Here is a 23,537-nt window from a genome sequence, read left to right as displayed (position 1 = left end):
GAATGACTCACACTGCAGTCCCAGGACATCTGGGCAGCTACAGCCCTGACACACCTTGTCACCCCTCCCATGGGTTGCACTCACCAAGCACTGGAGACGTGGGGCTCCATGTCTGAGCCACTTCTCTGGGCACAGAGCAGGAAGTGGCTGTGTCCCACTACCTTCATTAGTTCTCCAGCTGACCTGCTCCTAGAGAGGACTCCCTGCCAGAGAACAAGCACCCAGGCTCTGTGCAGCCTACAACGCACCTCAGGGAAAGGGATGGAGCCAGTGAAGGGAAAAAATAAACACACCATCTACACATGTACGCAAGTGTCAAACGCCCTTTAGTGGTGGACAGAGGTGCTGCCGCCGAGCGGCCCCATGACAGGCCCGGCCGTGCTGCTGCCTGCAGAACCTGCCCCTCACCGAATGTGCACCATCTCCTCCAGGAAGGGGGTTTTCATGCAGCCCGTGCAGAGCTGATCCATCCAGAGCGGGGCCTCGTGCTGCAGGGGGGTGCGCCGGGGGTAAAAGGTGAAGTTCACGTCGTAGTTGAGCAGGCAGCTGATGGAGGCCATGTAGATGTCAGAGAACCGCACCAGCCGGCGAGAGAAGTACGTGGGGTTGTGGAAGGTGCGGAAGATGCTCCCAAACTGCGGGTTGAACAGGTTCTTCGTCAGCGACCTGAGAGGAAAGAGATGGTGCTCTGTAGATAAAACTGTGGTCACAAATTCTTTCCCCTCCACATCCTTAGCCCTGGGCCACCCCAGCCCTAGAACCATTAGATCACGCTAAGTACCCTCCTCTACAGGTTGGGATGCAGACCAGTCCCTGTGACACGAGACTGGGATGAGTATTCAATGCACTCTTACTCTGCCTTGTTACCCTCCCTGTTACAGGCAGTGCCAGGAGCTGCAGTAGCAGACAGCCCACCAACCCCTCCCAGCACTCCCCTTTCTCACTCTGCCTTCAATCCAGTCCAGCCTCCCAGGCTCAGGACTGCACTGCTGCATCCCACTCCTCTCCACGAGGCAAGTGACACCAGAGAGGACCAGAGTCCAACAGCTGCAGCACCACTGTCCCCAAAGCAGGTTACAGAACAGACCCAGTACAGGCCTGAGAGGCCCTGAGAGACTTTATGAGGGAGGGCGGACAATGCTCACCTGATCTCCTGTCGTTCCTTCATCCACTCCAGCAATACTTGCTTCGACTCTGCATCCTGATACATCTGCAAAGACAGCAGCAGAACCACATACATCATTCCTGCAGGCCACACCTCAGCTCCCCCCAGTTTCCACTGTAACTCACAAACCCAGAGCCCACTGCACCAGGAGGAGGATATTTTTGAGAACCAAGCAAGATGGTACATCCCCTCATTCCCATGCTAAGCCCAAAATGCAGTCTCGGAAGGCAGCACATTACCTGTCCTGCTCAGCCAGGAGCTGTTTACCTGCATTCTCTCCAGCAGCCCCGTCAGAGCCTGCTGCCAGGTCAGGGAGTGCATGTACTGCTCTGTGTTTATGATCCGGATCTCCGTCTCCAGTTCAGGAACGATGGCTCCAGTCCTCCAGCCATGACGCAGCATGAGGTCCTGGAGGTCACAGAGAAAAAACAACCATGAGTTCAACATAAAGACTGAAGGCCAAACACAACCCTGGTTCCTAGAAGAGTGGTCTTGTTCCCATTTTGGATTCTCAGGGGACAGCCATCCATGGCCTGTGCCAGTAACAACCATTTCCTGGCCAGCAGGATCAGCCACGTGAATCACCTCGAAATGTGGTGCTTGCCTGTGCCTGACAGAGCATGGGGAAGCTGGTGTGTCCTGAGTGTGCCCTGCAGAGCACCCAGCACAGATCTGAGCACTCAGACCAGGCCCTGCCTTATCTCCAACCCAGCTGCAGCCACAGCAGCCACACGGGCTTGCTCCCGCCTCACTGGAGAGCAGAGACATTTCACTCACCGCAAGGTCACTGTACAGATGGTCACCAAAGTAGAGCACTTTGGACCCACGCCAGCCCGTCAGCCTCAGGAAATCAAAGAGGTTACCCTGCAAGGGACAGGAGTGCAGAGAGAAACATGGTTACAGGCCACCTTACCACATGCAGCTTTGAGCACTCAGAAGTATCAACCTGCCAGCTCCTCCACTATCTACACCCAAAGGTTTCCGTCCTTCCCTACCTCACTTCACTTATGCGACAACCCCCCTGTACATTCCTCAGCTTTTCTCAGACTACAGAATAACTCTTTGGAAGAGTTTTTGCAAACAGGCAATTTGAGGGAACAGCAAGTCAAAAGGACAACATGGACTAAAAAGGCAACAAGAAGAGGCAGTTTAGAGGTCATGAGACACCTAAATTAGAAAGTCTGAGGATGGGCAGAAAGAACTCCAATGTGTTTTGGGTTTAGAAGTTGTTAAGCTCTGGTGATAATGATTTCACTGCACAGGGTGCACCAGAGAGAGGGTGAGCACCATCATGCAAGGCTTTCAGAGTCAGGAGCACTTTAGGCTGTTCTACATCACTAGGCACCATCCAACCCCAAAGATTAACAACACCCACATGTTCAGAAATTGTTTAACCAAGCCAAAAAGCCAGGCAGCTTGCACAGGTTTACAGCTAAGTAAAACAAACCAAACCCCAAAGCACCAGCTCAAGCACAGCACCGAGCAGCTTTCAAGGCTTTCCAAACATCCATCCACACACAGAGGACACTTCAGGGACTACCCTTCCATTTCCACACAAGTTTTCCACATGAGCCACAACAGAAGCAAAACCCACTAGGAAAGAAAAAGGCTCCATCAATGCCAAGCAGTCAGTGCAAACCTGCAGCCCCTTGGCAGCAATCCCTCCAGCCAGTGCCAGGAGAGAGCCAGCACCTGCCCGGGTAGAAAACCCCCAAGCACAAGGCAGCTCCAACAGCAGCCAGGAGCATTTGGGCACTGGCAGCTTGCTGTATGTATGGCTAAGGGTGCCCAGAACCAGGGTGCTGGGCCTTCTGCTGCTGCAGCATCACTGGAGCTGAGCAGACTTCATTTCTTAGACACTATTGCTGCTGTTTGCATAAAGGTTCCTCAGGACTCCACTGGCCCAGCAGGGAAACGGACCACAGCCCTGGGGGGAGGACAGTCCTTTTGCTGTGCTCTGGTCACCTCAAACAGCAGTGGACCTGACAGCAGGAAACTTGTGCTTGGAGCTCCACGGAGCCACAGACCTGTTCCATGACCTCTGGGTCCTGTCCTCCTCCCTCCTGAGACAGCAGACCAGGGGAGGGATGGGAGTACACAAGTATCACATAGAAAACACCACATCTATCGGAATGGAGGGACTAAGGGCATCACTCGAACTTCCCAGTCCCCAGGGCAAACCTCCAACCCCTGATGGCCCATTCGTGGGACATATAAATGCCATACAGCCATGCTCCAGGGGACAGGAACAGCTCAGGGGCCTATGGCAACACCACCAGAACAGCAAGGTCCACGGCCACTAACACTTGACAAAAAGAAGGATATTGTGGCACTCCAAGAAATGAAAAATCCTGGAGACATGGTGGGCTACAACCAGGATACATTCTCTGTCACATCCCAACAACCTCAATGCAGTCAGATGAACATCATGATTGGGGGAGAACTGGAGAGGAGAACAAAATCCTACTCCATCCCTCCTTCCTCATCTTTTCCCTTCCTCACTGCACCATTCACTTGCGTGAGCAACCTGTGGCCACAAGACGTAGGTGGTCAAGAGCATGATTTAATTCAGCAATAAATTCTAGAAAGAAAAAGCTGAGGTGCACCTTTTCTCCTGAGGGAGCTGCTAACCCACTGGGAATGAGCTATACTTGCATGTTCCCAGCTCACAGCTCCTGGCAGAGGCTGGGACACTATCCCAGCACTTTGGCAGACCCACCGGACAGGCCAGAGGCTTCCCAACAGCACTACTCAAGGACATGACCCACTTTTCTACCACAGGTCAGGTCCCGGCTACTTGACAGCAATCTCACTAACAGTTTCTTCCCGTGGGATTGGAGAGCTCACATAACCAAGAACAAACTGTCCTAAAGCCAGAGGCAACTTGTCTCAGGGGACAGACCAGCTGCAAGGACAACAACCCGGGCAGCAAGTTCACCAGAGTAACAGCTCATCCTCTGGACATGCTGGTCCTTCAGGAAGGGGCGTGTTGGGAGCCAGGCTTTGTGCCCTGTTTGATCACTTTTGTTTCTCTATTCTATTATCCAAGTACACCTTTTCCAACCTTATGGAGAACAATTTGGAGTGAGGTGTGGAAGATATCTGCAGACACATCAGATTTTAGAGAGCTGTGCCTTCTTAGCCTGAACTACCACACTCCTGGGAGCATCTCCAGGACAACAGTTTCAGGAGCAGGACGTCGGAAGAGCTGAGGGAAAACAGCACTATTGGCCACGCTGGACAATGTCAGACCAGAGCTCCCAGGGTAAAGGTTTTGCTGTGCATGGGGGCAGGGGACATTCACTGACCCCTGCTACACATGCAGAGGATGTTTCCCTACCACCCCATCTCACACAAACAGGGCAGCAGCTGGGAAAAACCCAGCCTGGCAGAGATAACTCAGCACAGGTTCCCTTGGGCACAAAGACAAGCACCCCACACCTTAAGTTACCTGGCCCTGCTCCACCTTTCCCCCTTGTCCCTGTCCCTCCATCCCTAATGCCAAGCCCATGCTGAAAGCATTCTGAGGGACAGTGTCCTACCAGGCCACTGCCCCCAGCCAGCACAGAGCCCAGAGCGTGGCTTCTTCCAAACACCCTCTAACTACACGTGCTCTCCTCACAGACTTTTGGGTTTCACTTTGCAAACACCAAACATGCACAAGTGCCCTACAGAAGAGCCCATAATTTTCCCTCACCCTGACCAAGCAGATTTTCCTGTTTTCCAGTGATTTCCAGGCTTTCCCAGTGATTTCCAAAACTGCAGGCATGTTGTAAGTCCCAACCATTTCAGACTCTCGGTTCACACCCCTTATGCACCCATTCACTTTACCTCTTTGTAGATCTTTCCCTTCTCCAGCTGGTTTATTTTGTCCCACTGCAGTGAGCCTTTATCATCCAGTTTTCGAAAAGGTCTGGGGGAAAAAAGGGGAGATGTCAACTCCTTTTGATTTTAGGTGATTGTTACCCAGCAACCAGAACATTTGAATCAGGAAACTTGTTTACCTATGTAACAACTCGAAATAAAAGCTCTACATGAGCTCTAAGTGACCTTCTGGGCCTTCTAAACTATTTTCTCAGGGGAACAGAAAGTGTGAAAGGGAAATATCTTTTCAAAATGCTTCCACTGGCTGTAACCATTTCATGCCAAAATCCCTGACAACTCTACTTTTCACATACAGAGGGGAGGAAAATAGTAACAATAATGACTCCCTCTGAAATGCAAAGGCCAAGAAGGCTTTGCCCTGAATGACTTTGTGTCCTGTTCCAACCTGGTTATGCCCCAGCCCAACCAAGACCGTGGAATGTCCTAATAGGATACAGCAAGTCTGCAGAGTGGATGGAAAGCAGTCCTCATGCTGATTTCAGCAGCTGATCCGAGCTGGCTCCTGCTATTCCTGAGGCCTTGCCATGTCTTTCCATGACCCACTACATGCATGGATCTTAGGCACCAGACAGTCATAGGTTTTATCTCCAAGAGGGCTGGACCATCATTACTCCAGGCTGTGTTTGAAAGACACTTCACCTGCAGCCCATGAAGAAAACCTTTACTAGGTTATAAAACAGCTTATAAAACCATTCCATAGGTTTACTCCTGTTTGTGACAGTGGCCTGGGAAATAGGAGAGGAAAATACATACAAAGGAAAGAATAGACTGATTCCTCAAGGGCAGTAATTTCTGGTCAGTCATAAGTTGAACCAACAAAGCAGACACAAGTTCCCAAAGCAAAGAATCCAAAGAGAGGACAGCAGCCTGTGTCCCTTGGCAGCTCCTAACTGACCACAAAACCCAGCTGCCACGTACAAAGGCTTCCAGAGCTGCCTATTACCAAACAGTATGTATCCAGTAACTAAACAACCCTCCCAAAACCCTCAAAAAACAAACCACACAGATAATTGCGTGGGGAACAGGAAAAGGAAAGATTTTGTCACACTCTCTAGACCTAGAGCCAAGAAATGGGCAGCTCTCATGCATACCATTCCACTCCTCTCTTCTTTCTGATGATTTAAGTACATTGTTACCCCTAAAAATCTAAATTAAACCCAGACCATGAAAAAACTCATGAGGATTAAACAGCCAGTTTTAGAAGCACAGTTTCTGCTTGGCTCTACACATCCACTTATTCCCAGAGTAGCCAATTTTCATCTTCCCAGAGAGAATCTGAGAGGGCAGAAGAAGGCTGGATGCCTACTGAGCCTACATTATGCTTAGCAAACCACTGCTCTTTTGGAAGGCAGAAGGAGCTGTTTATCCAGGGAGGGGGCCCCACAGGCAGCAGCACAGCCCCTGGACACGTACTTCCTGCGGTCAGTGAAGAAGTTGGGCTTGTCAGCCTGCACGATGACCATGTCGAATAGGTCCCGCCAGTTCTTGCCAACCATGTGTTTCATTCCCTTGTCCCTAAGGGCAAAGGAACAGAAAAATTAACAGATCCAGTACTCTTTTTCACCCAACACCACATCTTTACAACAGTCTGTCCTAAATTTATTCTCTTTTCAGTAACAGAGAAGAAAGCATAGAGATTTGTGAACCCCCCAGGGCTGTCTCATTGCATTGGAGTATTGATGCAACTTTGTTTCAAGCTGTCCCACCCTTTCTCCTTCTCCCATGAGAAGTCCAGGGAAGTCTGTGATGCAGCAAGAACTGCTAGAGGTACCACAAAGTGTCAGCTCTGTACTGCTGTGGTCAGCCACAGCCTTGTATTTTCTTCAACAAGTGAGAGTCAGTGCTGCAGAGAGCACTGTGGGGTGCAACATTCACCACAACCAGTCCCCAGAGAGCTCTGCTGGCTATTGCCACAAAACCCTCCACCATACAACTTCCAGAGGGACTGCCCTGCACAGCTCTTGTTGAGCCTTGGTGTGCAGTAAAGGTACTCACACAAAGCTAAAGGGACTGTTTGTGATGAGGAAGAGTTTCTTCTTGTGGTTCACCAGGCGGTTCAGCACAGCATAGATTTCGTCCCCATGCAGAATGTACTGTTCTATATCAGAATGAAACAGTAGCAATCAGAACATTTTGGCATAAGTCATGATCACATTTGTATAAAACCAAACCCAACCCAGCTCCTGTGCCACTAAGGATGCAAAAAGTCTGAGTTGGATCCACCTCAGGCAGGCAGGTAGTGAACCACTATGGTGACAAAATGGCCTTCCTCATCCCCATCCATCCCATCTAAAGAAGAAGACTGAGGAACTGAAAAGCCTGGTAAAAAAGAGGGTTGATACCAAACTGTCACAAGGGACAGGCACGGCCACTCCAGGCCATGTTGCTCACAGAAGCTTCCTTTCCCCTGAATGACCAGGAAGCCTTTCCCAGATGGTGCCTTTGCATGTTCACATCATGCCAAGGACCATCATCCCTCATTTACAAGCTGAAGGAAAACAGAAACATGAGCAATGAGGTAACTGTTTCCTTCAATAAAATAGATCCTCCACCTGCCCATAAATGCCACTTGTTTCCGAATGCCACTCTACCCTCAGCTGCCTCTAGGCACGGCACAATCAAGTATTTCAGTAAGTTCTGTGTTCCCCTGACTCCTGTGACTGTGTAGGGCCAACACAGCCATCTTACCCAAAACACCCATAGTATGAGATGGATTTGGCACCAGAGCTCCATTTAACTCACCCATATCTTTTTCGATCCATTTGTACATCACTCCTTTCACATGAACATCTCTAATTGCATCCTAAAGAAAAGGGCAGGGGAAAAAAGTTTCAGTTTTACATACGGCATTCCTGTTTCCCAGCATGCAAACTTACTGTCACCTCTGACGACCAAGAGTAATGATCCATCCCCTCCCTGCTGAATGAACAAAAGCCGCATCAGTGCTAAGCAGCAAAGCTTGCCCAGCAAGGCTCACCAACGTGCCAAAAGAAGAACACAGTGGCTGGCTCAGCTAATGCAGTACAAGGGGGAAAAACCTCAAAACTAATCTATGAAAGCTCAAGTTCCTTCCAGCTCCTGGAAACCAGCACAGGTAAACACACAGGTACCAAGGCAATACAGACTGTGCAACTCCAGTGAATAATCCCAAAACTGTACTGGCCCAGACACAGCAGGCTTTGCTTTCTCCCTACACCTATGGAAGCTCTGCCAAATGTGACCCAAAGGAGTGTGGCTGAGGCAAACAGCAGCAGAGGAGAGCTTTTGATTCCAAAATGCTCCCTATAAGCCAAGGGGGACCACAGCTCCTGGCCCTGGGTGGCCAGTGAGCACAGGCAGAGCAGAAGCTTCCATAGGAGGGTGGCACAAAACACAGCTGGGAGGGAGGCAAGTTAAAACAGATGTTGTCAAGGGCATCCAAATATCCTCTATTTTCCAGGCCAGAGGCCAAGATGCAACACATTTTTGGACACACCCAACTGAGATTCCACCCAAGTCTCCATCCAATGAGATACTCAAGACACACAAAACCATTTCCAGAGCAGCAACACAGTTTGCAGTGTTTGCACATGCAAATGCTTGTTTTAACAGTACTATTTTCATCCCTGAAAATTTACAGAGGTAAACAAATGCTGCCTTTCCCCAGGACCTTTAAATCCCTGTTACACTCTGTGTGCCCCTTTGGGAGTTGCCCTTACAGACTGGAGTCCCACACGGGCCACTGACATCACTCCACACTTGCCCACACCACCACACAGTCACCTGGTAGTGCTGCTGAAACCTGCTCATGACCCCAAAAGTCATTTCCTGCAAAGCTGCGAGTGAACCTGAGTCTATAGCTTAGATGGGGATGATGGAGGAGGAGGCATTACCACTTCAAAGTGAAGTTTTAGGAGTCAATTTCCACCATGTGGACTTGAATGGTAAAAAGGCAGAGGTCACATCTCATTGCCTTATTGGAAAGAATCTGAACAAAGAGCAAGAGCTCTAACAAGGAAACAACTTTCTCTTAAGCAGCACTGGCACTAAAAGCAAGCAATGCTTTGAATTTGTGTCAAAACTACCTTTGCAGAGGAGAAAGAAATCCAAGCCTGCTCTTTCCCTAAACCCTCACCACTTAAAAACCAAAAGAAGGGGAAAAAAAGAAAAGGAAGATCTATAAGGTTCTTGCAGGTAAAATCTTGGTAGCCTTGGGAGGTGTCAAACAGGGCTCCAAAAAACTCCTCCAAAGGGAAGCAGGGTAAACTGTGCATTCTTACTTTAATATATGAAGCGACCAAACTGGTGTGACAGGACTACCTGGATTACATGTCAGCCTTTCCACTGCCTCAAGGTCTGCCCTTTTGACTCAGCACAGTGTCTGCAGCACTTCTCCAAACACACAGCCCTGCATCAGCAGTACCACTGAGAGGTACAGAAGGGTGTCAGGTTTAGACACGTCTTAACCCACTGTGAGCCAGTGCTGTACTAAAAGCTGAGGCTGTGCAAGTTCTCTGGGACACCTGTCTGTAGGCACAGAGGGGTCTCTGCACTCGTGTCCAAAAGAAGTCTGAGGGCTTGAGGACACCATTTGCCCTGTATTAGGCTGTGGCAATCGCCCCCCTCCCCCCCCCGTTCTCTAGATTTCAATTAGAAACACGTCCATTTTGACCTCAAAAGAAGGTTCAGAAGACACTCTTCACAAAAAGCCTCAGGATTCAGCTCTATCCCCTCTTCCCATTTTCCCCACTCCGAGAGCAAAAACAACCAACACCCCAGAACCATGTTAAGGTCTTGTGGGAAATGGGCTGGCACGCTGCTATCAGGCACCGACAGAAGGTCAGAATACAAGCTGCAATCCTGGGCTGCAGCCCCGCTGACAGGTGGATCCTTATCACAAAAGCAGCAGCACAGACGTGGAACTCCATTTCCTTAACAGGACTGAACAGCCAGTGGATGAGCCTAAGCTTCCCATAAGGCACAAATCAAAAACCCTTCTCCATGGCAAAAGGAATGCAATAGGGCTTGGAAGATGTGTTGTCTGTCAGCATAAGTCACCCAGAGCAGCAATCTCAAGCACTTACATCTTGTCTGCAGCAGTAGCTAAGAAGTCAGACAGTCTCGCCTAACAATGCTGATAATCCCACACAGCCCTTTCAAGTGCCACTTAGCACCTTGGAGTAAATGACTCGTGAAAGCAACAGTCACCCTCTGGAAAACATTCCCAAAGGATCAGACTACTCTGCAGCTGCAAATGGAAGAGGTGGATTCTCAGAGCAGGCAAGGAGAGTTGTTTCACAACAATCACTGTATAAAGTAAGCTGTTTGGTACATGATCAGACCAAGCTTCTTTGAAAATGAGATACTAAGATGAAAACACATTTTAAAAGTCTGCGGAACCCGACAACTTTTACACAAGCTTTGTGACTTATTTCCCATGGAAGGACCTTCAACCTACCCAGCCTAGGCACTCCTGCACAAGATAGTGTACAGCAACACCAACTCTGTAGCAGAGATAGAAACCAAACACGTCCTGAAAACACAGCTTTGAATATTCCCTGGTAATGCTTGGATCTAAAGGGACAACAGTGCTGTCATATCAGGCTGCTCAGTACCAGCCCTTTGGGTTTGGGTGCTGCAAAGCTCACAGCTCTGGTGTGATATGAGCTGTGGGACAGTTGACATTTTACTTACAGATATGTCCTTGTAGAGATGCACCTGGTCAAACTCAATGCCATGAGTTATGAAGTAATCAATGACTGAAGAGAGCAGTGTCATCTCAGGAAGAGAAAAAATGTCCATAAACTGCTTAAGTGATGGGCCCTGGAAAGCAAAAAATTAAAGAGACAATTAAACACAAAAATACTTTAAAAAAATTTCAAAGCCAACAAACAGACTAATATGACCCAGTACCATCTGGAAGACATTCCAGGCTAACAAAAACATGAGCGTGGAAAGTCCCAACCACTCAGCAAGCAGCCCTCTCTTCTACACTAAAACACTAAGCTAGTGCTTTAACACTTGACAAGAGAGAGGCTTCTCTTTCACATAAATCATTAAACAAACCCAGCGTCATTAACACCATGGGGTGAAAGTGGAGGAAGCGGGGAGTCAGTCCAAGACACTGATTTCAACCCCATGCCCTCTGCTTCCCACCTGGCCTCCTGGCATTAATACAGGTGCCAAAAGACAACACTGCTACAGAAGCAGCCATGGGCCTTGCTGAAGATGCCTCATTGCTCACCTAAACCAGGCTTTGATACTGGACACATGGCACCTTAGCTGCTGAAACCATATCCCAGTGAGGTTTCACAGGGCAATGTAAGAATCACTCTAACAAGCCATTTGTCAATGCCTGTCTGCCCTTGAGTCACTACAGAAAACCCAGAGTGGGCACAAAGAGGAAAAAGGACTTCAGCCCACCCAGCAGCCAAGCAGAAATGGACAATTAAATCTTGAGCAAAGAATAACTCCCCTTGCATTAGGCAAGGGTGCAGCTCTCTCATACATTTGCTATTGTTATTGCCTATCAATTACAAATCTATCAGCAGGCCAAAGGCAACCTTGGAGGCCTGCCAATAAAATGAACTTGTTTATTCTGTATGTACCACCCGTGCAGAGGACAATGGTGAGTCTCTCTGGCAAGATGAACCTGGCATCAATTTTTTCATCTTCCATTGACAAAAGTTCCAGATCAGACAGGGAGACAGTTGCCAAGGTCTTGTATATGGAAAACAATTTGGGAAGTGCACAGACCTCCTAATGAACTGGTCACCAGCGGTGCCCTGGCAATCCAGTTACATCATGTCTGTGCATGTGAGCTTTGAGCAATCCAGGACTGACAGTTGGGCAGTTCAACTCTCTAGGATAACACTGGCCCACATCAGAAAGCATTTATTACAACTATGTGAGAGAGAGACATGAAAGCAGCGTCCAAAAGGTCACAGAAGGTACAGATGGTAGATGCTGACAGGGAACGTGCTGCCTTAATGAGAAATGCGTGGCCCTGTCGTGCCAAGATGTAACAACAGAACACCTCCCATCTCATCTGGTCAGGTAAGGGTGGACTGAGGCAATACTGGGGCAACACAAACTGGGGTCAAGAAAGACAATGTGAAAAGGGCAAAGGAACAACAAACAGCATTTTGCCCGAGGTGTGTTACCCAAAAATGCTGATCTGCTGAGGGTTATACAGTTTCCACTCATAGGACAACTTGACCTAGAGCAGAAGAGAACACAAAGGGCCACACCACACAGGGTGGTGCTGCTCAGGGATACTCACTGAATCCTTTCAACACTTCTGTCCATTTTGATGCCTGGTTGCTAAGGGAACATTTCTCCTACTAGCAAAAATAAAATTTCCTGAAAACAGCCTTCACCCTTTTTCCTGTTGAAGGATGCTGGGAAAGAAGCAAGAGTGACAAACACAGGCAGTTCCTACCGAAATAACTAGGTATGGGATTTAGCAGAGTACAGCAGAGCAATGGCCTGTCCTGGGGACAGTTAAATATTCAGTGTTAACAGCAAAGATTTACCTTGTAAACTTCAATTTCATTTTTGTGCCTTGTGTGGTTTACCTACAAGTCCAGCCTCCCACTATTCCCTTTAGTGGCCCTGACTTCCTCAGGCAGACACAGTGACACAAGTCAGGATGAAAACTGGACTACATTTTTAGAATGCTACATATTGTTTTTCCACAACAGCCACGAGTTCTCCACCTTCACCACAGGCCATCATGTGTTCTGCCAGTGAAAGCCAAAGCAGCTGCAGTGTCTAACCCTGGCAAGATCTGTGCCCACCTACTGCAGGTGTTGGGCTACCAGAAGCTGTCCACTCCTGCTAACAGAGAATCAAGAAAACCCTCAAGGGAGAGTACTCACACACTTCAGCTGCATCAGTCCCTCCTGTCTTATGCCTTGCTGCCTGGAATCAGTGACCTGTGAGACCTTCCTGTCACCCACACAGCAACATCAGCATGACAGACTGCAGAGGACAAGATCCAGGATACCTGCCAAAGGCTCACTCCACACCAGCAGTCATCTTAACCCAGATGCTCTCCCACTAATGTGTCAGTGGCACAGGCTGAGCAGACATTGCTGGATGCAAATGTCTTCAGTTGAGAATACTTTCGTTCTCTTTGGGATCCACCTATTAGTTCATGGGGTTCATGACATTACTAGGAGAGGAGATTCACCTCTTCACAAAGAATAAGTTGCTATCCCTATATCTGTGGCCAAATGTTATACTGAATTTTTCAATACCAGCTGCAGGAAAGAAGAAAGCACCTGGTACATACAAAGCAGCACTGAAAGGCACCTTGGCATGAGCACTTGGTCCTACAGAAAGCCACAACTCGAAGATCTCATGTTTACTATTATTTAAAAAGAAAGGTGAAATCATCTCAAGTTTGCCAGGAGTGAGCAGAGTTGCACAGCAGGAGGATAACAGAGTGCAGCTTACAGACAGATATCGAATTCTAAACAGAAACATTCTATTTCAAAGCTGGAAACATCACTGAGCTATAAACAGAGTATATACTTATCCAGAAAACAAACACTCAGATTAATTGTTCCCAAGAGAGAGAAATCAAGAAGTGGCCTTGCTGCAGACTTCACACAGCAGGCTCACAGGGGTATTACCAGAGGAAGTGTGCCCTTCTCCTTCCAGCTTCCCTTAGGGCAACAAAGGGCAAGAGACAAAGCAGTTCTGAGGGAAAGGGATGTGAAGGCCCTGCTTGCCCACTGCACCACACCAGACACTCGAGGAAGAAAAATCTCTCCTGACTTCCTCTAGTTTAGCAACCAGAGGATTCCTACAGCTCCTGCAGACAGAACATCAGTACCTTACTATCCTCAACACTCCTGGATACCAATGCTATGAATAATGTCTACTGAGGAGGCTTGAAGGGGTGTGGAGGGGCATCCCTTTCATGAAAGAAAAAAATCCTACCCAAAGGCAAAGAGAGGAAGGTATAACAGCACCCTGCTGCTACACACAGACCCCCTCCTGCACAGCTCAGTGCAGGCTGCCCTGGTAGCTTGGGAGACAGATTCGGCCAAGGAAGAAGCAGAGAACATCTCCCTATCAGTCTTCAAAGCCATTCAGCTCTAGGCCAATAGCCCTGGTGTTTAGGACAACTTTGCAGATGTCTCTCAGATGCTAAACTGCTAAATAACCTCTGGGGCATATTCCCACTAGAACAAAAACACACACTGCAGCTCACTAGGGACTGAGCCTTTCCAAGGGAGGCTGGAGTCGTTTACATGTACCTATAATTCACTCTGTTTTCCAAGCTGTTAAAGAGCTGCTGCTGCTGCATCACAGCAGCCAAGGGCTTACAATACCTTGCCATAGAAGTCACTCATCTGGTACAGGGGGATGTGTTGCGTCCCACCATAGAGTTCGATTACCTCTTCATCAGGCACGGGTTTGAGCCCTCTAGACACAAACAAAACAACAGTTTGTCAGTAATGCCCAGTCTAGAAACTGCACAGAACGAGAATATGGGAAAAATGGGCTTTTTTCTAAACTCAAAAATTCCCCTTGCACAAAAGAGACAAAGAGCCTGATAGCTCTTAAGATTCACATAAAATCTTCCCAAGACATTCTTCAGATATCTGGTTTGCTCCTTCAAGTTAATTAAGGGGCTTTATCCACATTCCAGCAGAGAATCCAGCCAGAGACTTCTTTTTTCACTAAAAATCTCTTTATGACACTGAAGTAAAATATGAGGCAGTACAAACCCCCTGCTTCCCCCACCCCCCAAGCTGGCACTCAAAGAAGCCAATTCTCTCTGATTATGAAACTCCCTTCTTAATATTCTTAGAGTGTTTACTGTAACTGAAGCTTAACAGCAGAAGGGCAGAGATCAAATAAAAAACCCACACTGCCTTCCATGCTCAGGAAATACAACATAGGATTTACAGGAGCTTTGCTGCTGATATCTATAAATTACGACTTTTTACACACCAACCCTCTCCTCTTTGGACAAAGTGTTTTCCCAGTCTCCAGTTTCACAACTCTTTGAAGAAAAGTTTCCTCTGCACTGTTTCAGCCACTTATTCCAAAGCACACCCAGCTCTCCTTGGAGAACAACAAAGGAGAATGAAAAATAGGACAAGCAGGCCTTAAAGCGAGCCCAATTCCGATGCATTATTACTTTATTGACAAGTCTGCATTGCTTTAAGATGTAATTTGCACATCCAGGCTCAGCAGAGCAGTGCTGGGATACACTCCTGGAGAAGACAGGCCTGTGTGTGAACCACGTGCTGAGGAATCCTTTCCTAGTGGCACTGTCTGCTCCCAGGTGCTCACCCAGTCCTGACACCTCACAGAGTACGTGACCAGATGTGTCATTAACCATTACAAAAAGATCCAGATCTTCCCACCCACACTTGGCTTGAAATGCTTGAGAAAAAATAACTCCCTGCAATTATATGCCAGGTAAGCATTTGAAGCAAGCACAAACAGGATAAGCCAGACAAGACTGTGCCCTGCTCAGAAAAAAAACCCAACCAAACCAAAAAAAACCAACATATGCCATGAACATACATTCAGATGCAGAAATCTACCTTTGCATACATGGGCATTTAGAAAATGATTTTCAGAACTGACAGACCTATATGCCGTCCCCAGCTGCACATAATGGAAAGCATCGATCTTCATGAGAAGACTCTGTGATAAGGGATAGATATTTACTGTTAGAATTGGGTTACTGTTAGAGCTTACACTGAAACCTTTTAAAGTTTAAAGTTCCACACAAATGACATTTAGAAAATAAAATTCAATATGAACATCCCACATCTGTGTACTTTGGGTAGCACTTACTCTCCAGCTACTTTTACACACAGTTACTCTTATGGTGACTTTTTACTGGCCTCTCTGGCAAAAGACCATTTTTCTATGAGCCAAAGTCTGTTACACTCCAGTTTGTGGACACAGATGCAGGGGGAAAAATGCTCCTGTGACTCAAGACAGCCTCTTCTTATCTCCCTTTCAGGAGCACACACATTCCAAAGGAGCTTTGTGTGCACAAGAGATCCATTTCTCCTGACATTTATCTTAAGCAGAACTAAGTGGGTAAGTTTTGGGTTAGAGCACAGCTGTGCCCAAACATTTTCTTCACACAAGAGCTCTCCTCTCACTTCACCCCCTCCCCAGGAGACACTAAAGCAAAGATGTTCAGGAGCACACCAGGCTGGTAACATTAGAGCTTTCTTTGCATTTTGGGTATCAGACTCCCCTATTCATGAGTCATCCCTTCTCCTCCATCCATCATTCTGAAGCTGTAACACAGGTCCTAGGGCATGGAAAGCAGCCTCACACTAAACCCACATCACTCTGCATCTTGCATAAGAACACACATCAAACTTCTTTCATCAGGAAACCATATCAGTGCAGCTTGTTACACCGTGGGCAGACCTCCAGTAATTTGTGGAGTGCAGGCACATATACTGAAGTTTTACTTAGACTGGCACTACCCAGATTTTTGGGTGTTTTGCAAACTCTGATCCTGAGAAAAGGGTCCTCACCTTCTACTCCCTCAAAGGGCCCTGTGCTTTGCCAGGCCACTCACCTGTCTTTCTCTGATATACTGGCCAGAGATTTAAACAGAGAAAGAACCTTCTGTTTCCCATACATCTACCTCTTACTTTGTAAAGCCAGAGGCACAAGAAAAAGCTACTACAGTGAAACAACTTCGCTGTGCTCCCACCTGAGTGGCTGGCTGCAGCAGCCAGCGTGGCATCGCTGGGCGTGAGGCTTTCAGGGAATCAGTCCAAAGCACTGAAAAGGGTTAAAGCTACTGCCTGCACTTTGCTGCCTGTGCTCCTAAGAAGCATGCATCTCAAGTAGCCTGGATCTTATTCCAGGCAGTTCTATTATTTGGGGTGGGGGGTGGGGAAGGCTTCCTAAAGCATTCTTCTGACAAGTCATTTCTATTATTAGAGTAAGGCATTATGCCTCTGCTCCTGGCAAGTACTTGTAGATGCAAGATTGAGTTTTGTTTAAATTTCCTGAAAGACAGAAACCATCACACAAACAAGCTCAGTTTTCAATTAATTAGCCTGTGGATTTAAATGACTTTTAAATTGGCAAGGGTGTTTACCAGAGGCCTTTGCTAAAATGTCCCATTCTGCCAGAGGCCAGGCAAGCAAAAAAGACATCTTTCCCTTGGGAAGAACCCATGCAAGGAAAAGCACAGCCATGCGGACTCACTGGTAATTTGGTGATAGATGTTACTGCAAGGAATGACAGAAAGTATTTCCACTAAAAACATAACAATGGAAGACAAAGCCCAGGAGAGTGAACTTTGTACAGCTTACCTTTTGTACATCGTAGTGAAGTCCACGAATGGCAAACCCTGGAATGTAGTCATACTTTGCAAGCCCTTCTGGATACTGGGAAGACAAATAGCAACATCCTTAGAGCATAAGGACTGGATAATCAACAAAATCATGTCACCTGTTGAGCTGGCTTAGTCCTACTAGTCATCTCACCCCAGGCATAAACTGACCAAGGAACAGGTGTGCTTCATTTTGCCCCTTCAACAGAGAAAGGGGATGAATAAAGAGAGACATAAAGGATCAGGATCCCCAAAACTAATTTCTCTCATGTAGGGGACACTAGTGAAAAAATCAGATTCACTGAGGCAGTGAGGACACTTCTGCCAAGCTCCACTCAGTGCATATATTTGGCACAGATTGGCACTGCAGAGCCCCTCTAAACAGAAAAACATGATGAGAAAAAACCACACAGAGCAGTCACCTATTGCAAACAGGGTGTCTGCTCTGGGACATGCTGTAAAGTGTCATCCACATCAACTTGCACATGTACAAGCTGTACACATCCTGTACAGCTCCGATGTTGGCCCATGGTTCATGTTTATCCACCGTGTGTACCTCGAACCAGCAACTCCATAGGTATAATTTCCATAGTTGAGTAAAACTGACCAGACCTTTTCTAGACTAAGGCTCCCACTCCATATTTATAAAACCTCAGGAATGTACAGCACGGTAAATTGTCTCAAAGGAAATGAATTCCATGGACAGAGAAAGTTTTCTGCAATCAGACATTGTGAAACATGAAATTTATCTCAATAAAACAAGTAATCGACACGTGCACAATGCGTGCACAAGCACATCTGGGGCACAGCAAAGACAGCAGCAAGTTTAATCGAGTGGAAATTCTTTCATTACCTTGAATTGTTCTATTAGGATGTCTCTGGCAGTGTTGAAAATCATGGAGTGTAGTAAATTAGAATACTGTGCTAACGTGTAATCGTAGTCGAAGCCATAGATCTCCACATCTCCCAGGCTGATCTCATTGTTAGCGTAGATAGCGGCAGGGTTGAGGAGATTGCAGACTCCTGGTGGAAGGAGATCTAAGAGAAGGGAAAGGGGAGAGGTTGGAGAAACTGAGAGGATCACTGAAATTTAGACTTTTTGTCCTTGACCTGACAGCAGCTGGAAATAACACACAGCAGCAGCAAAGGAGCACAGAGCTCTGCCAAAGGCTGCTGCTGTTAACTCAAATAATCCTCCCCGTGAAAAAACACACTGTGAAACCTCTGGCAAACCTCTGGCTGCATCTGGAGATGATGCTCTCTATCTACTTGCACAGTAAGACCGACCTTTTGTGTCAGGAAGCTGCAAAACAATGTCCCCTGGTCTCTGGCCTCCATGAAGCAAAGCAGAGCCGAGGTTCTGGAGTGTCAGGTTTCTGGCTGAGCGCAGCTGCAGTTTCAGTGGGCTCAAAACGTGAGAGGTGGCTGTGATACATCACCAGGAAAACACACACCCCTCACTCAGAACTCAGCAAGCAAGCAGCCCAACTCTCCTCTCTGGGAAATTGAGATTACTCCAAATGAGAAACTCTGAGGTTTGTCTTTTGGCATTTTTTGTTTCTCTCAGAAGCAGCCAGACTTCGCAGAGAAATGCTGCAAGTGCCATTAGGGCTTTTTAATTTTTTTTTATTGATTAAGAGGATAAAACAAGGTTTTGTACAAACACCAACAACACGTAAAAAAACCCCACAGGCTCTTGGAGCACTAATACTGATAGCAACAAGTTACCTGCTTTCCTCTGATAAACAGCTGTGGAAACAGCTCAGCCCTTGCCTGTGGTTTGTCAAAACAGGGTTACCGTTCAAGATGCTTGGGAATAACACTTCGCTCCCCAGACCACTGGGAAAATGGGGTTAAGTGACCAAGCAGCTCAACTCCCTGTATATCCCTTTCCAGAGCTAGTCCAGAGAGGAGAGCTTTAGCTCCACTACAGTGGGAGAGGCAGGAACAAACCCTTCCCAGGCTTCCCATTCCACAAGAGCTGTCCATTGCAAGATGAGAGTCAGCAATAAAAATAGTTCCCTGTGGCAGTTGCCTAGTCACAACCACACTGAGGGACAGAGGGGAAGGAGACATTTCCTCCCTCCTCAAAGAAGGGTAATTTGCTCTTTGAATGATAGGAAAGTCCACACATTTTCCAGGTCCTACACAGCACCAGTGGGTAGGGGTTTTTTTCCTTTCCTACCTTAACTTTTAGCTTTTAGCAAGAATCCCTGTGCTGGTTCTTTAGTGCTTCTTTGCTATAAAATCAAGTTTCATCTGAATGTAGGACAAAAAATACATTATTAGAAAGAGATACCAGCCATTCCCAATAAAGACTTTGTCTGGAATTATAATGGTATTGAGGTAAAAGTTCAACATACATTTGTAAGCACTAATTCAGAGAGGTGACCCAAGTAACAGGATCCAAATATATCACAATATTTATTTTTCAGGAGAAAACAAATGGGTATGTTACAAAACACAGCCATCCCTCTCTCCTAACTCACTTCATTTGGCCTTCAAATGCAATTCACCAGATCAACTGGAGAGGAATCACTAGAAAAGAAAGCAGTGTATTAAGGCAGGACTGACTTACTGGCTACACTTTGGGAACAAAAGCTCTCTTTGAGTGGCTCTGATGGTGGCAAAGTTCCTGGAAGAGGCTGAAGAGAGTGGATACAATCTGAGTATTTTCCACCGGGATTTTAAACGATGGGAAATGTAAATAGGATTCAGATGATCACAACTTTCATCCTTTCATCATAAATGCTCTTTGCACCATAAACAAACAGAGCTCCACTTCCTGTCCTCACCTCCAAATAACTTGTGGGAAGACCTTTTTCTAAGCATATGCTGGGATTTGCAGGGTGTTATGTTTTCTCCTCACAAGGTAAATGATGATACAACCCCAATCACATCTCAGAGCAAATGTGCAGGGCTTTCCTCTTCTAATGAAAAACCTTTGTGCAACAAATGCACTCGCTGCTACAGCATCCCTACACAGAGGTCAAGCTCTTCCAACATTCCCCTTTTGCTAACAGATTCAGGACAACACAGTTTGATAGTGTGAGAGCAGCACAAAATACCATTGCCTGAAACCAACCTCTTCTTTCACAGAAGACGTAAGAACCTTCTGGATTCAATCACACGTCAGCCACAACTTTTGCAAAAACCCCATTAGGAAAAGCCAAGGGAGTGGTAGGAGTTTGTATCAAGGACAGGGTAGTGTGAGCTTCACCAAGCAAGTCCTATCTGTGATCAGAAGATAAGCAGTAACTGTGCCCCAGCATGATTTATGAAGCACATTCAGACCCACTGGATGAAGTAATGCTCCTCCTTGCCAGCCTCTAACATACAGAGCCTCTCTGTGCTCTGACAGCCTCTTGCCCCGGTCCTTTTACCCCACTCAGACATTTTATCACTGACTTACACAGCATGTTCTCTCTTACCTCATAAGGGCTGAAAAGGAATAGCCAAAATGCTTTACCCCCATTGCCTCACACACATGTTCCCTACACACAGTCCCTGGAGCACCACACATCTCCCTGCTGTGTTTCCTGTTACACATCACTGTCACCAAACCAACTGGCAGCTTGCTCTGACCACACCATCACCCTGCATATTAAATTGCAGTAATTTCAAGGTCACTGATCTCCTAGAAAGAAGGAAAGCTCCAGGTTTCAGTCTAGGGATTCATGCTGCACATTTGGCTCAGTATGAATGTCCATTTGGAGCATCCCCCTCACCAGAGCAGCAGGTGTCCACCTCCTCTTTAAGCTCATCCAGCCTCCATGCAGGTTCCAGCTACCACAGGGCAGAGACAGGAGCTGGGAGCGCAGGCAAAATCAGCTTCAATACAAACCCCCAGACTTGCCTGGGGTTTACTAAGCCAGGTTTCAAGAAGCTTGGTTTAAGTGTGGGTTTGGGTTTGGTTTGTGTTTGCTTTTTTGTGGTGTTTTGCTTGTTTGTTTGTTGTTTTTTATTTTTCAAGATAACCACCTGGGTGGTTACCAATCCCGAGTGCTTAATCAAGTCCTGGGCTGCAGACTTGGGCGCTGCTGCTCTGCTGACATTCCGCACGTAATCTGCCAGGGATCTTTGTCTCAGATTTCCTGGCAATTGTCAAATCAAAACAAACAGACACCCTCCAGAAGCTCATGAAGATGCCATTTTTCAAGAACGACTGCTTCTGCTTTTCCTCTGCCAAGACACCATAACTGATTGCTGGACAGATATGAAAAATTACAGCAAGGAAAAGAAAACAGCACCACAAGACAAAAATGAAAAACAGTTTTGGATATTAAAAAAGAATAATAATCCCAACTACTCTTTCCATCTGGGTCCTAGCTGGAAAGGCAGACAATATCACAGTTAGTCACTCTCTACTCAGCACTTCACCCAGGAAGTGTGACTGAAGGGAGAACCGGCGTGAGCACATCTGAGGGCAGTGGGGGAAAAGCAGCTCCTGCAACAGATGCAGCCCCAGGAATCTGCTCACTTGCACAATTCGCTCTGGTTTGCAGCTCTGACGGTTTGAAAGGAAGTGTCTGCATGTCCAGGGCACATGATGAAACTCTGCAACAAAGGCAGACCACAAGAAAGCGTGTTTGATCTCGTGCATCTTTTACACCTGGGTGTAAATGCAAGGTAAACGTAACATCCCCTTCATTTCACCACTGTGAGAACCTGAACAGCTGCTTAAATTGACTATCTTCACCAGAGCACAAGTGCCTCTTCCCAGGCAATAACCCACATTGTTAGAAAGCAATAACACTCGATCCCCAACAGGAGAGCAGAGATGGAAACAAAAGCAGGTAATTAACTGTGAGCAACGACTACAGACACCATATGGCCCCTTCTGATGTGACAAACACTCTGGACAGGAGATGCAAAGCACGTCTCCTGCTTTTCTGAGCTCCCAGGGTACCAAGAGCATCCTGCAGGAAATGCTCCTTTTCTCTCAGCTTCAGACCGAGCATGTTAGTGAAGAATAATACATCAACAAGGCAACTCACACCCATCTCTCACACCCTTTGTACTCACACAGGTCCAATACGGCAGAAATCTGCACTAATTTCTTTGTAAGACAAGCAAGGAAAAGGATACTGAAAGCAGATGGCCACCATCCTCCATACTCTCAATGAATTAAAAAGTTTCCCTTGCTCACACTGTCTTGCTTTCTAAAGACAAACTGCCAGTTCTCCTCCTTTCCAAGAACCTCTTTATCCCTTTGAAGTGTTGTTTTGTGCCATTTCCTGCAAAGCACTCCAACCAGCCGAAGTAGCTACTTCTACCAATAGGATAGGAAGAGGAAAATATTACTTAAAGAACCCTAAGTGACAGAGGAAGCATGTTAAAAGAGTGCTGAAAATTACTTTAGAGCACAGTCTTGAATTCATGCCATTATGACTAAATATTTTGGGATTTCTTGCCAATGAAATCTACACAAACTAAAGGCAATATTAAAAAATACCATGTCATTACAAAATGTCATCTTAAAAATGCAAAAAGGCACTAGACAAATGTTATAATAGTTCTTTGCAAGAAAAAACGGTTACATTAAGAAAGCAGGATTAGGAAGTCAGCAACTGGTCACTTTTCCAGTTCTGGCTGTTCTCACATTCAACTGTACTCAAGCTTGTCATGCAATAAGTCTGCAGTTATTGTAAAGGTTCTTTAGGAAAGCTGAGTTATTGTAGCCATGTTTACAGGTTTGAAAGACCTTAAAAAGCCGAACACACTTGCTTACACCTAAATCCTCACTGGCTCGGCAGTCCCATTGAGTTTCAGGATTGGATTTTCCTAGACTGCAAAACTTCAAAGCTTAATAAGAGAGCTTATTGGCCTTCCTGAACACTTATCAGATCAGCAAACAGCGAGTCTTGCTCAACAGCAACCCCTGTGATAAATGAGATTGTACTTTTCCTTTTACCAGAGAAAAGAAAAAAAAGCACATTAAATGGAAGTAGTAGCCTCAAATTTTTACAGGTAACAAAATCTGATCCTAAGAGTCAATGTTGCAAAGGCTGATGAAGAGAATTGGCTTCTCCTGAGCCAGTGCTAAGGGGAGATTTTATCTCAATGACACCTTTTGTATAGCAATGTTGTTCTGGCATTTCCATCACCCCCCTCGAGCCTGACAGAGCACAGACATGTTTAGACAAAGTTGAGAACTTTTGGTGC

At 46.7% G+C, this 23,537-nt stretch overlaps 1 protein-coding gene across 1 annotated transcript in view; it reads right to left on the bottom strand.

Annotated features, from left to right (window-relative positions):
• Positions 1 to 309: 309 nt before the first annotated feature.
• The window catches only part of NT5DC2 (5'-nucleotidase domain containing 2), a 25,495-nt gene continuing 2,267 nt past the window's right edge, over positions 310 to 23,537 (bottom strand). The window contains exons 2-14 of the mRNA XM_027700704.1: positions 18,226 to 18,410; positions 17,353 to 17,427; positions 15,648 to 15,703; positions 14,374 to 14,467; positions 10,724 to 10,852; positions 7,793 to 7,853; positions 7,046 to 7,148; positions 6,464 to 6,565; positions 4,997 to 5,078; positions 1,943 to 2,029; positions 1,433 to 1,573; positions 1,146 to 1,210; positions 310 to 666 (exon numbers count right to left, since the gene is read on the bottom strand). Of these exons, the coding sequence (XP_027556505.1) occupies positions 405 to 666; positions 1,146 to 1,210; positions 1,433 to 1,573; positions 1,943 to 2,029; positions 4,997 to 5,078; positions 6,464 to 6,565; positions 7,046 to 7,148; positions 7,793 to 7,853; positions 10,724 to 10,852; positions 14,374 to 14,467; positions 15,648 to 15,703; positions 17,353 to 17,427; positions 18,226 to 18,410 (1,442 nt within the window). The 3' untranslated portion in view covers positions 310 to 404. The remainder of the gene's footprint in view (positions 667 to 1,145; positions 1,211 to 1,432; positions 1,574 to 1,942; positions 2,030 to 4,996; positions 5,079 to 6,463; positions 6,566 to 7,045; positions 7,149 to 7,792; positions 7,854 to 10,723; positions 10,853 to 14,373; positions 14,468 to 15,647; positions 15,704 to 17,352; positions 17,428 to 18,225; positions 18,411 to 23,537) is intronic.

Source organism: Neopelma chrysocephalum, unplaced genomic scaffold, assembly GCF_003984885.1.
Source record: "Neopelma chrysocephalum unplaced genomic scaffold, ASM398488v2 Primary Assembly neopelma1_147, whole genome shotgun sequence".
Taxonomy (NCBI): domain Eukaryota; kingdom Metazoa; phylum Chordata; class Aves; order Passeriformes; family Pipridae; genus Neopelma; species Neopelma chrysocephalum.
Note: the sequence above shows the minus strand (reverse complement) of the source record. Positions and strands in the feature narration are given on the sequence as shown.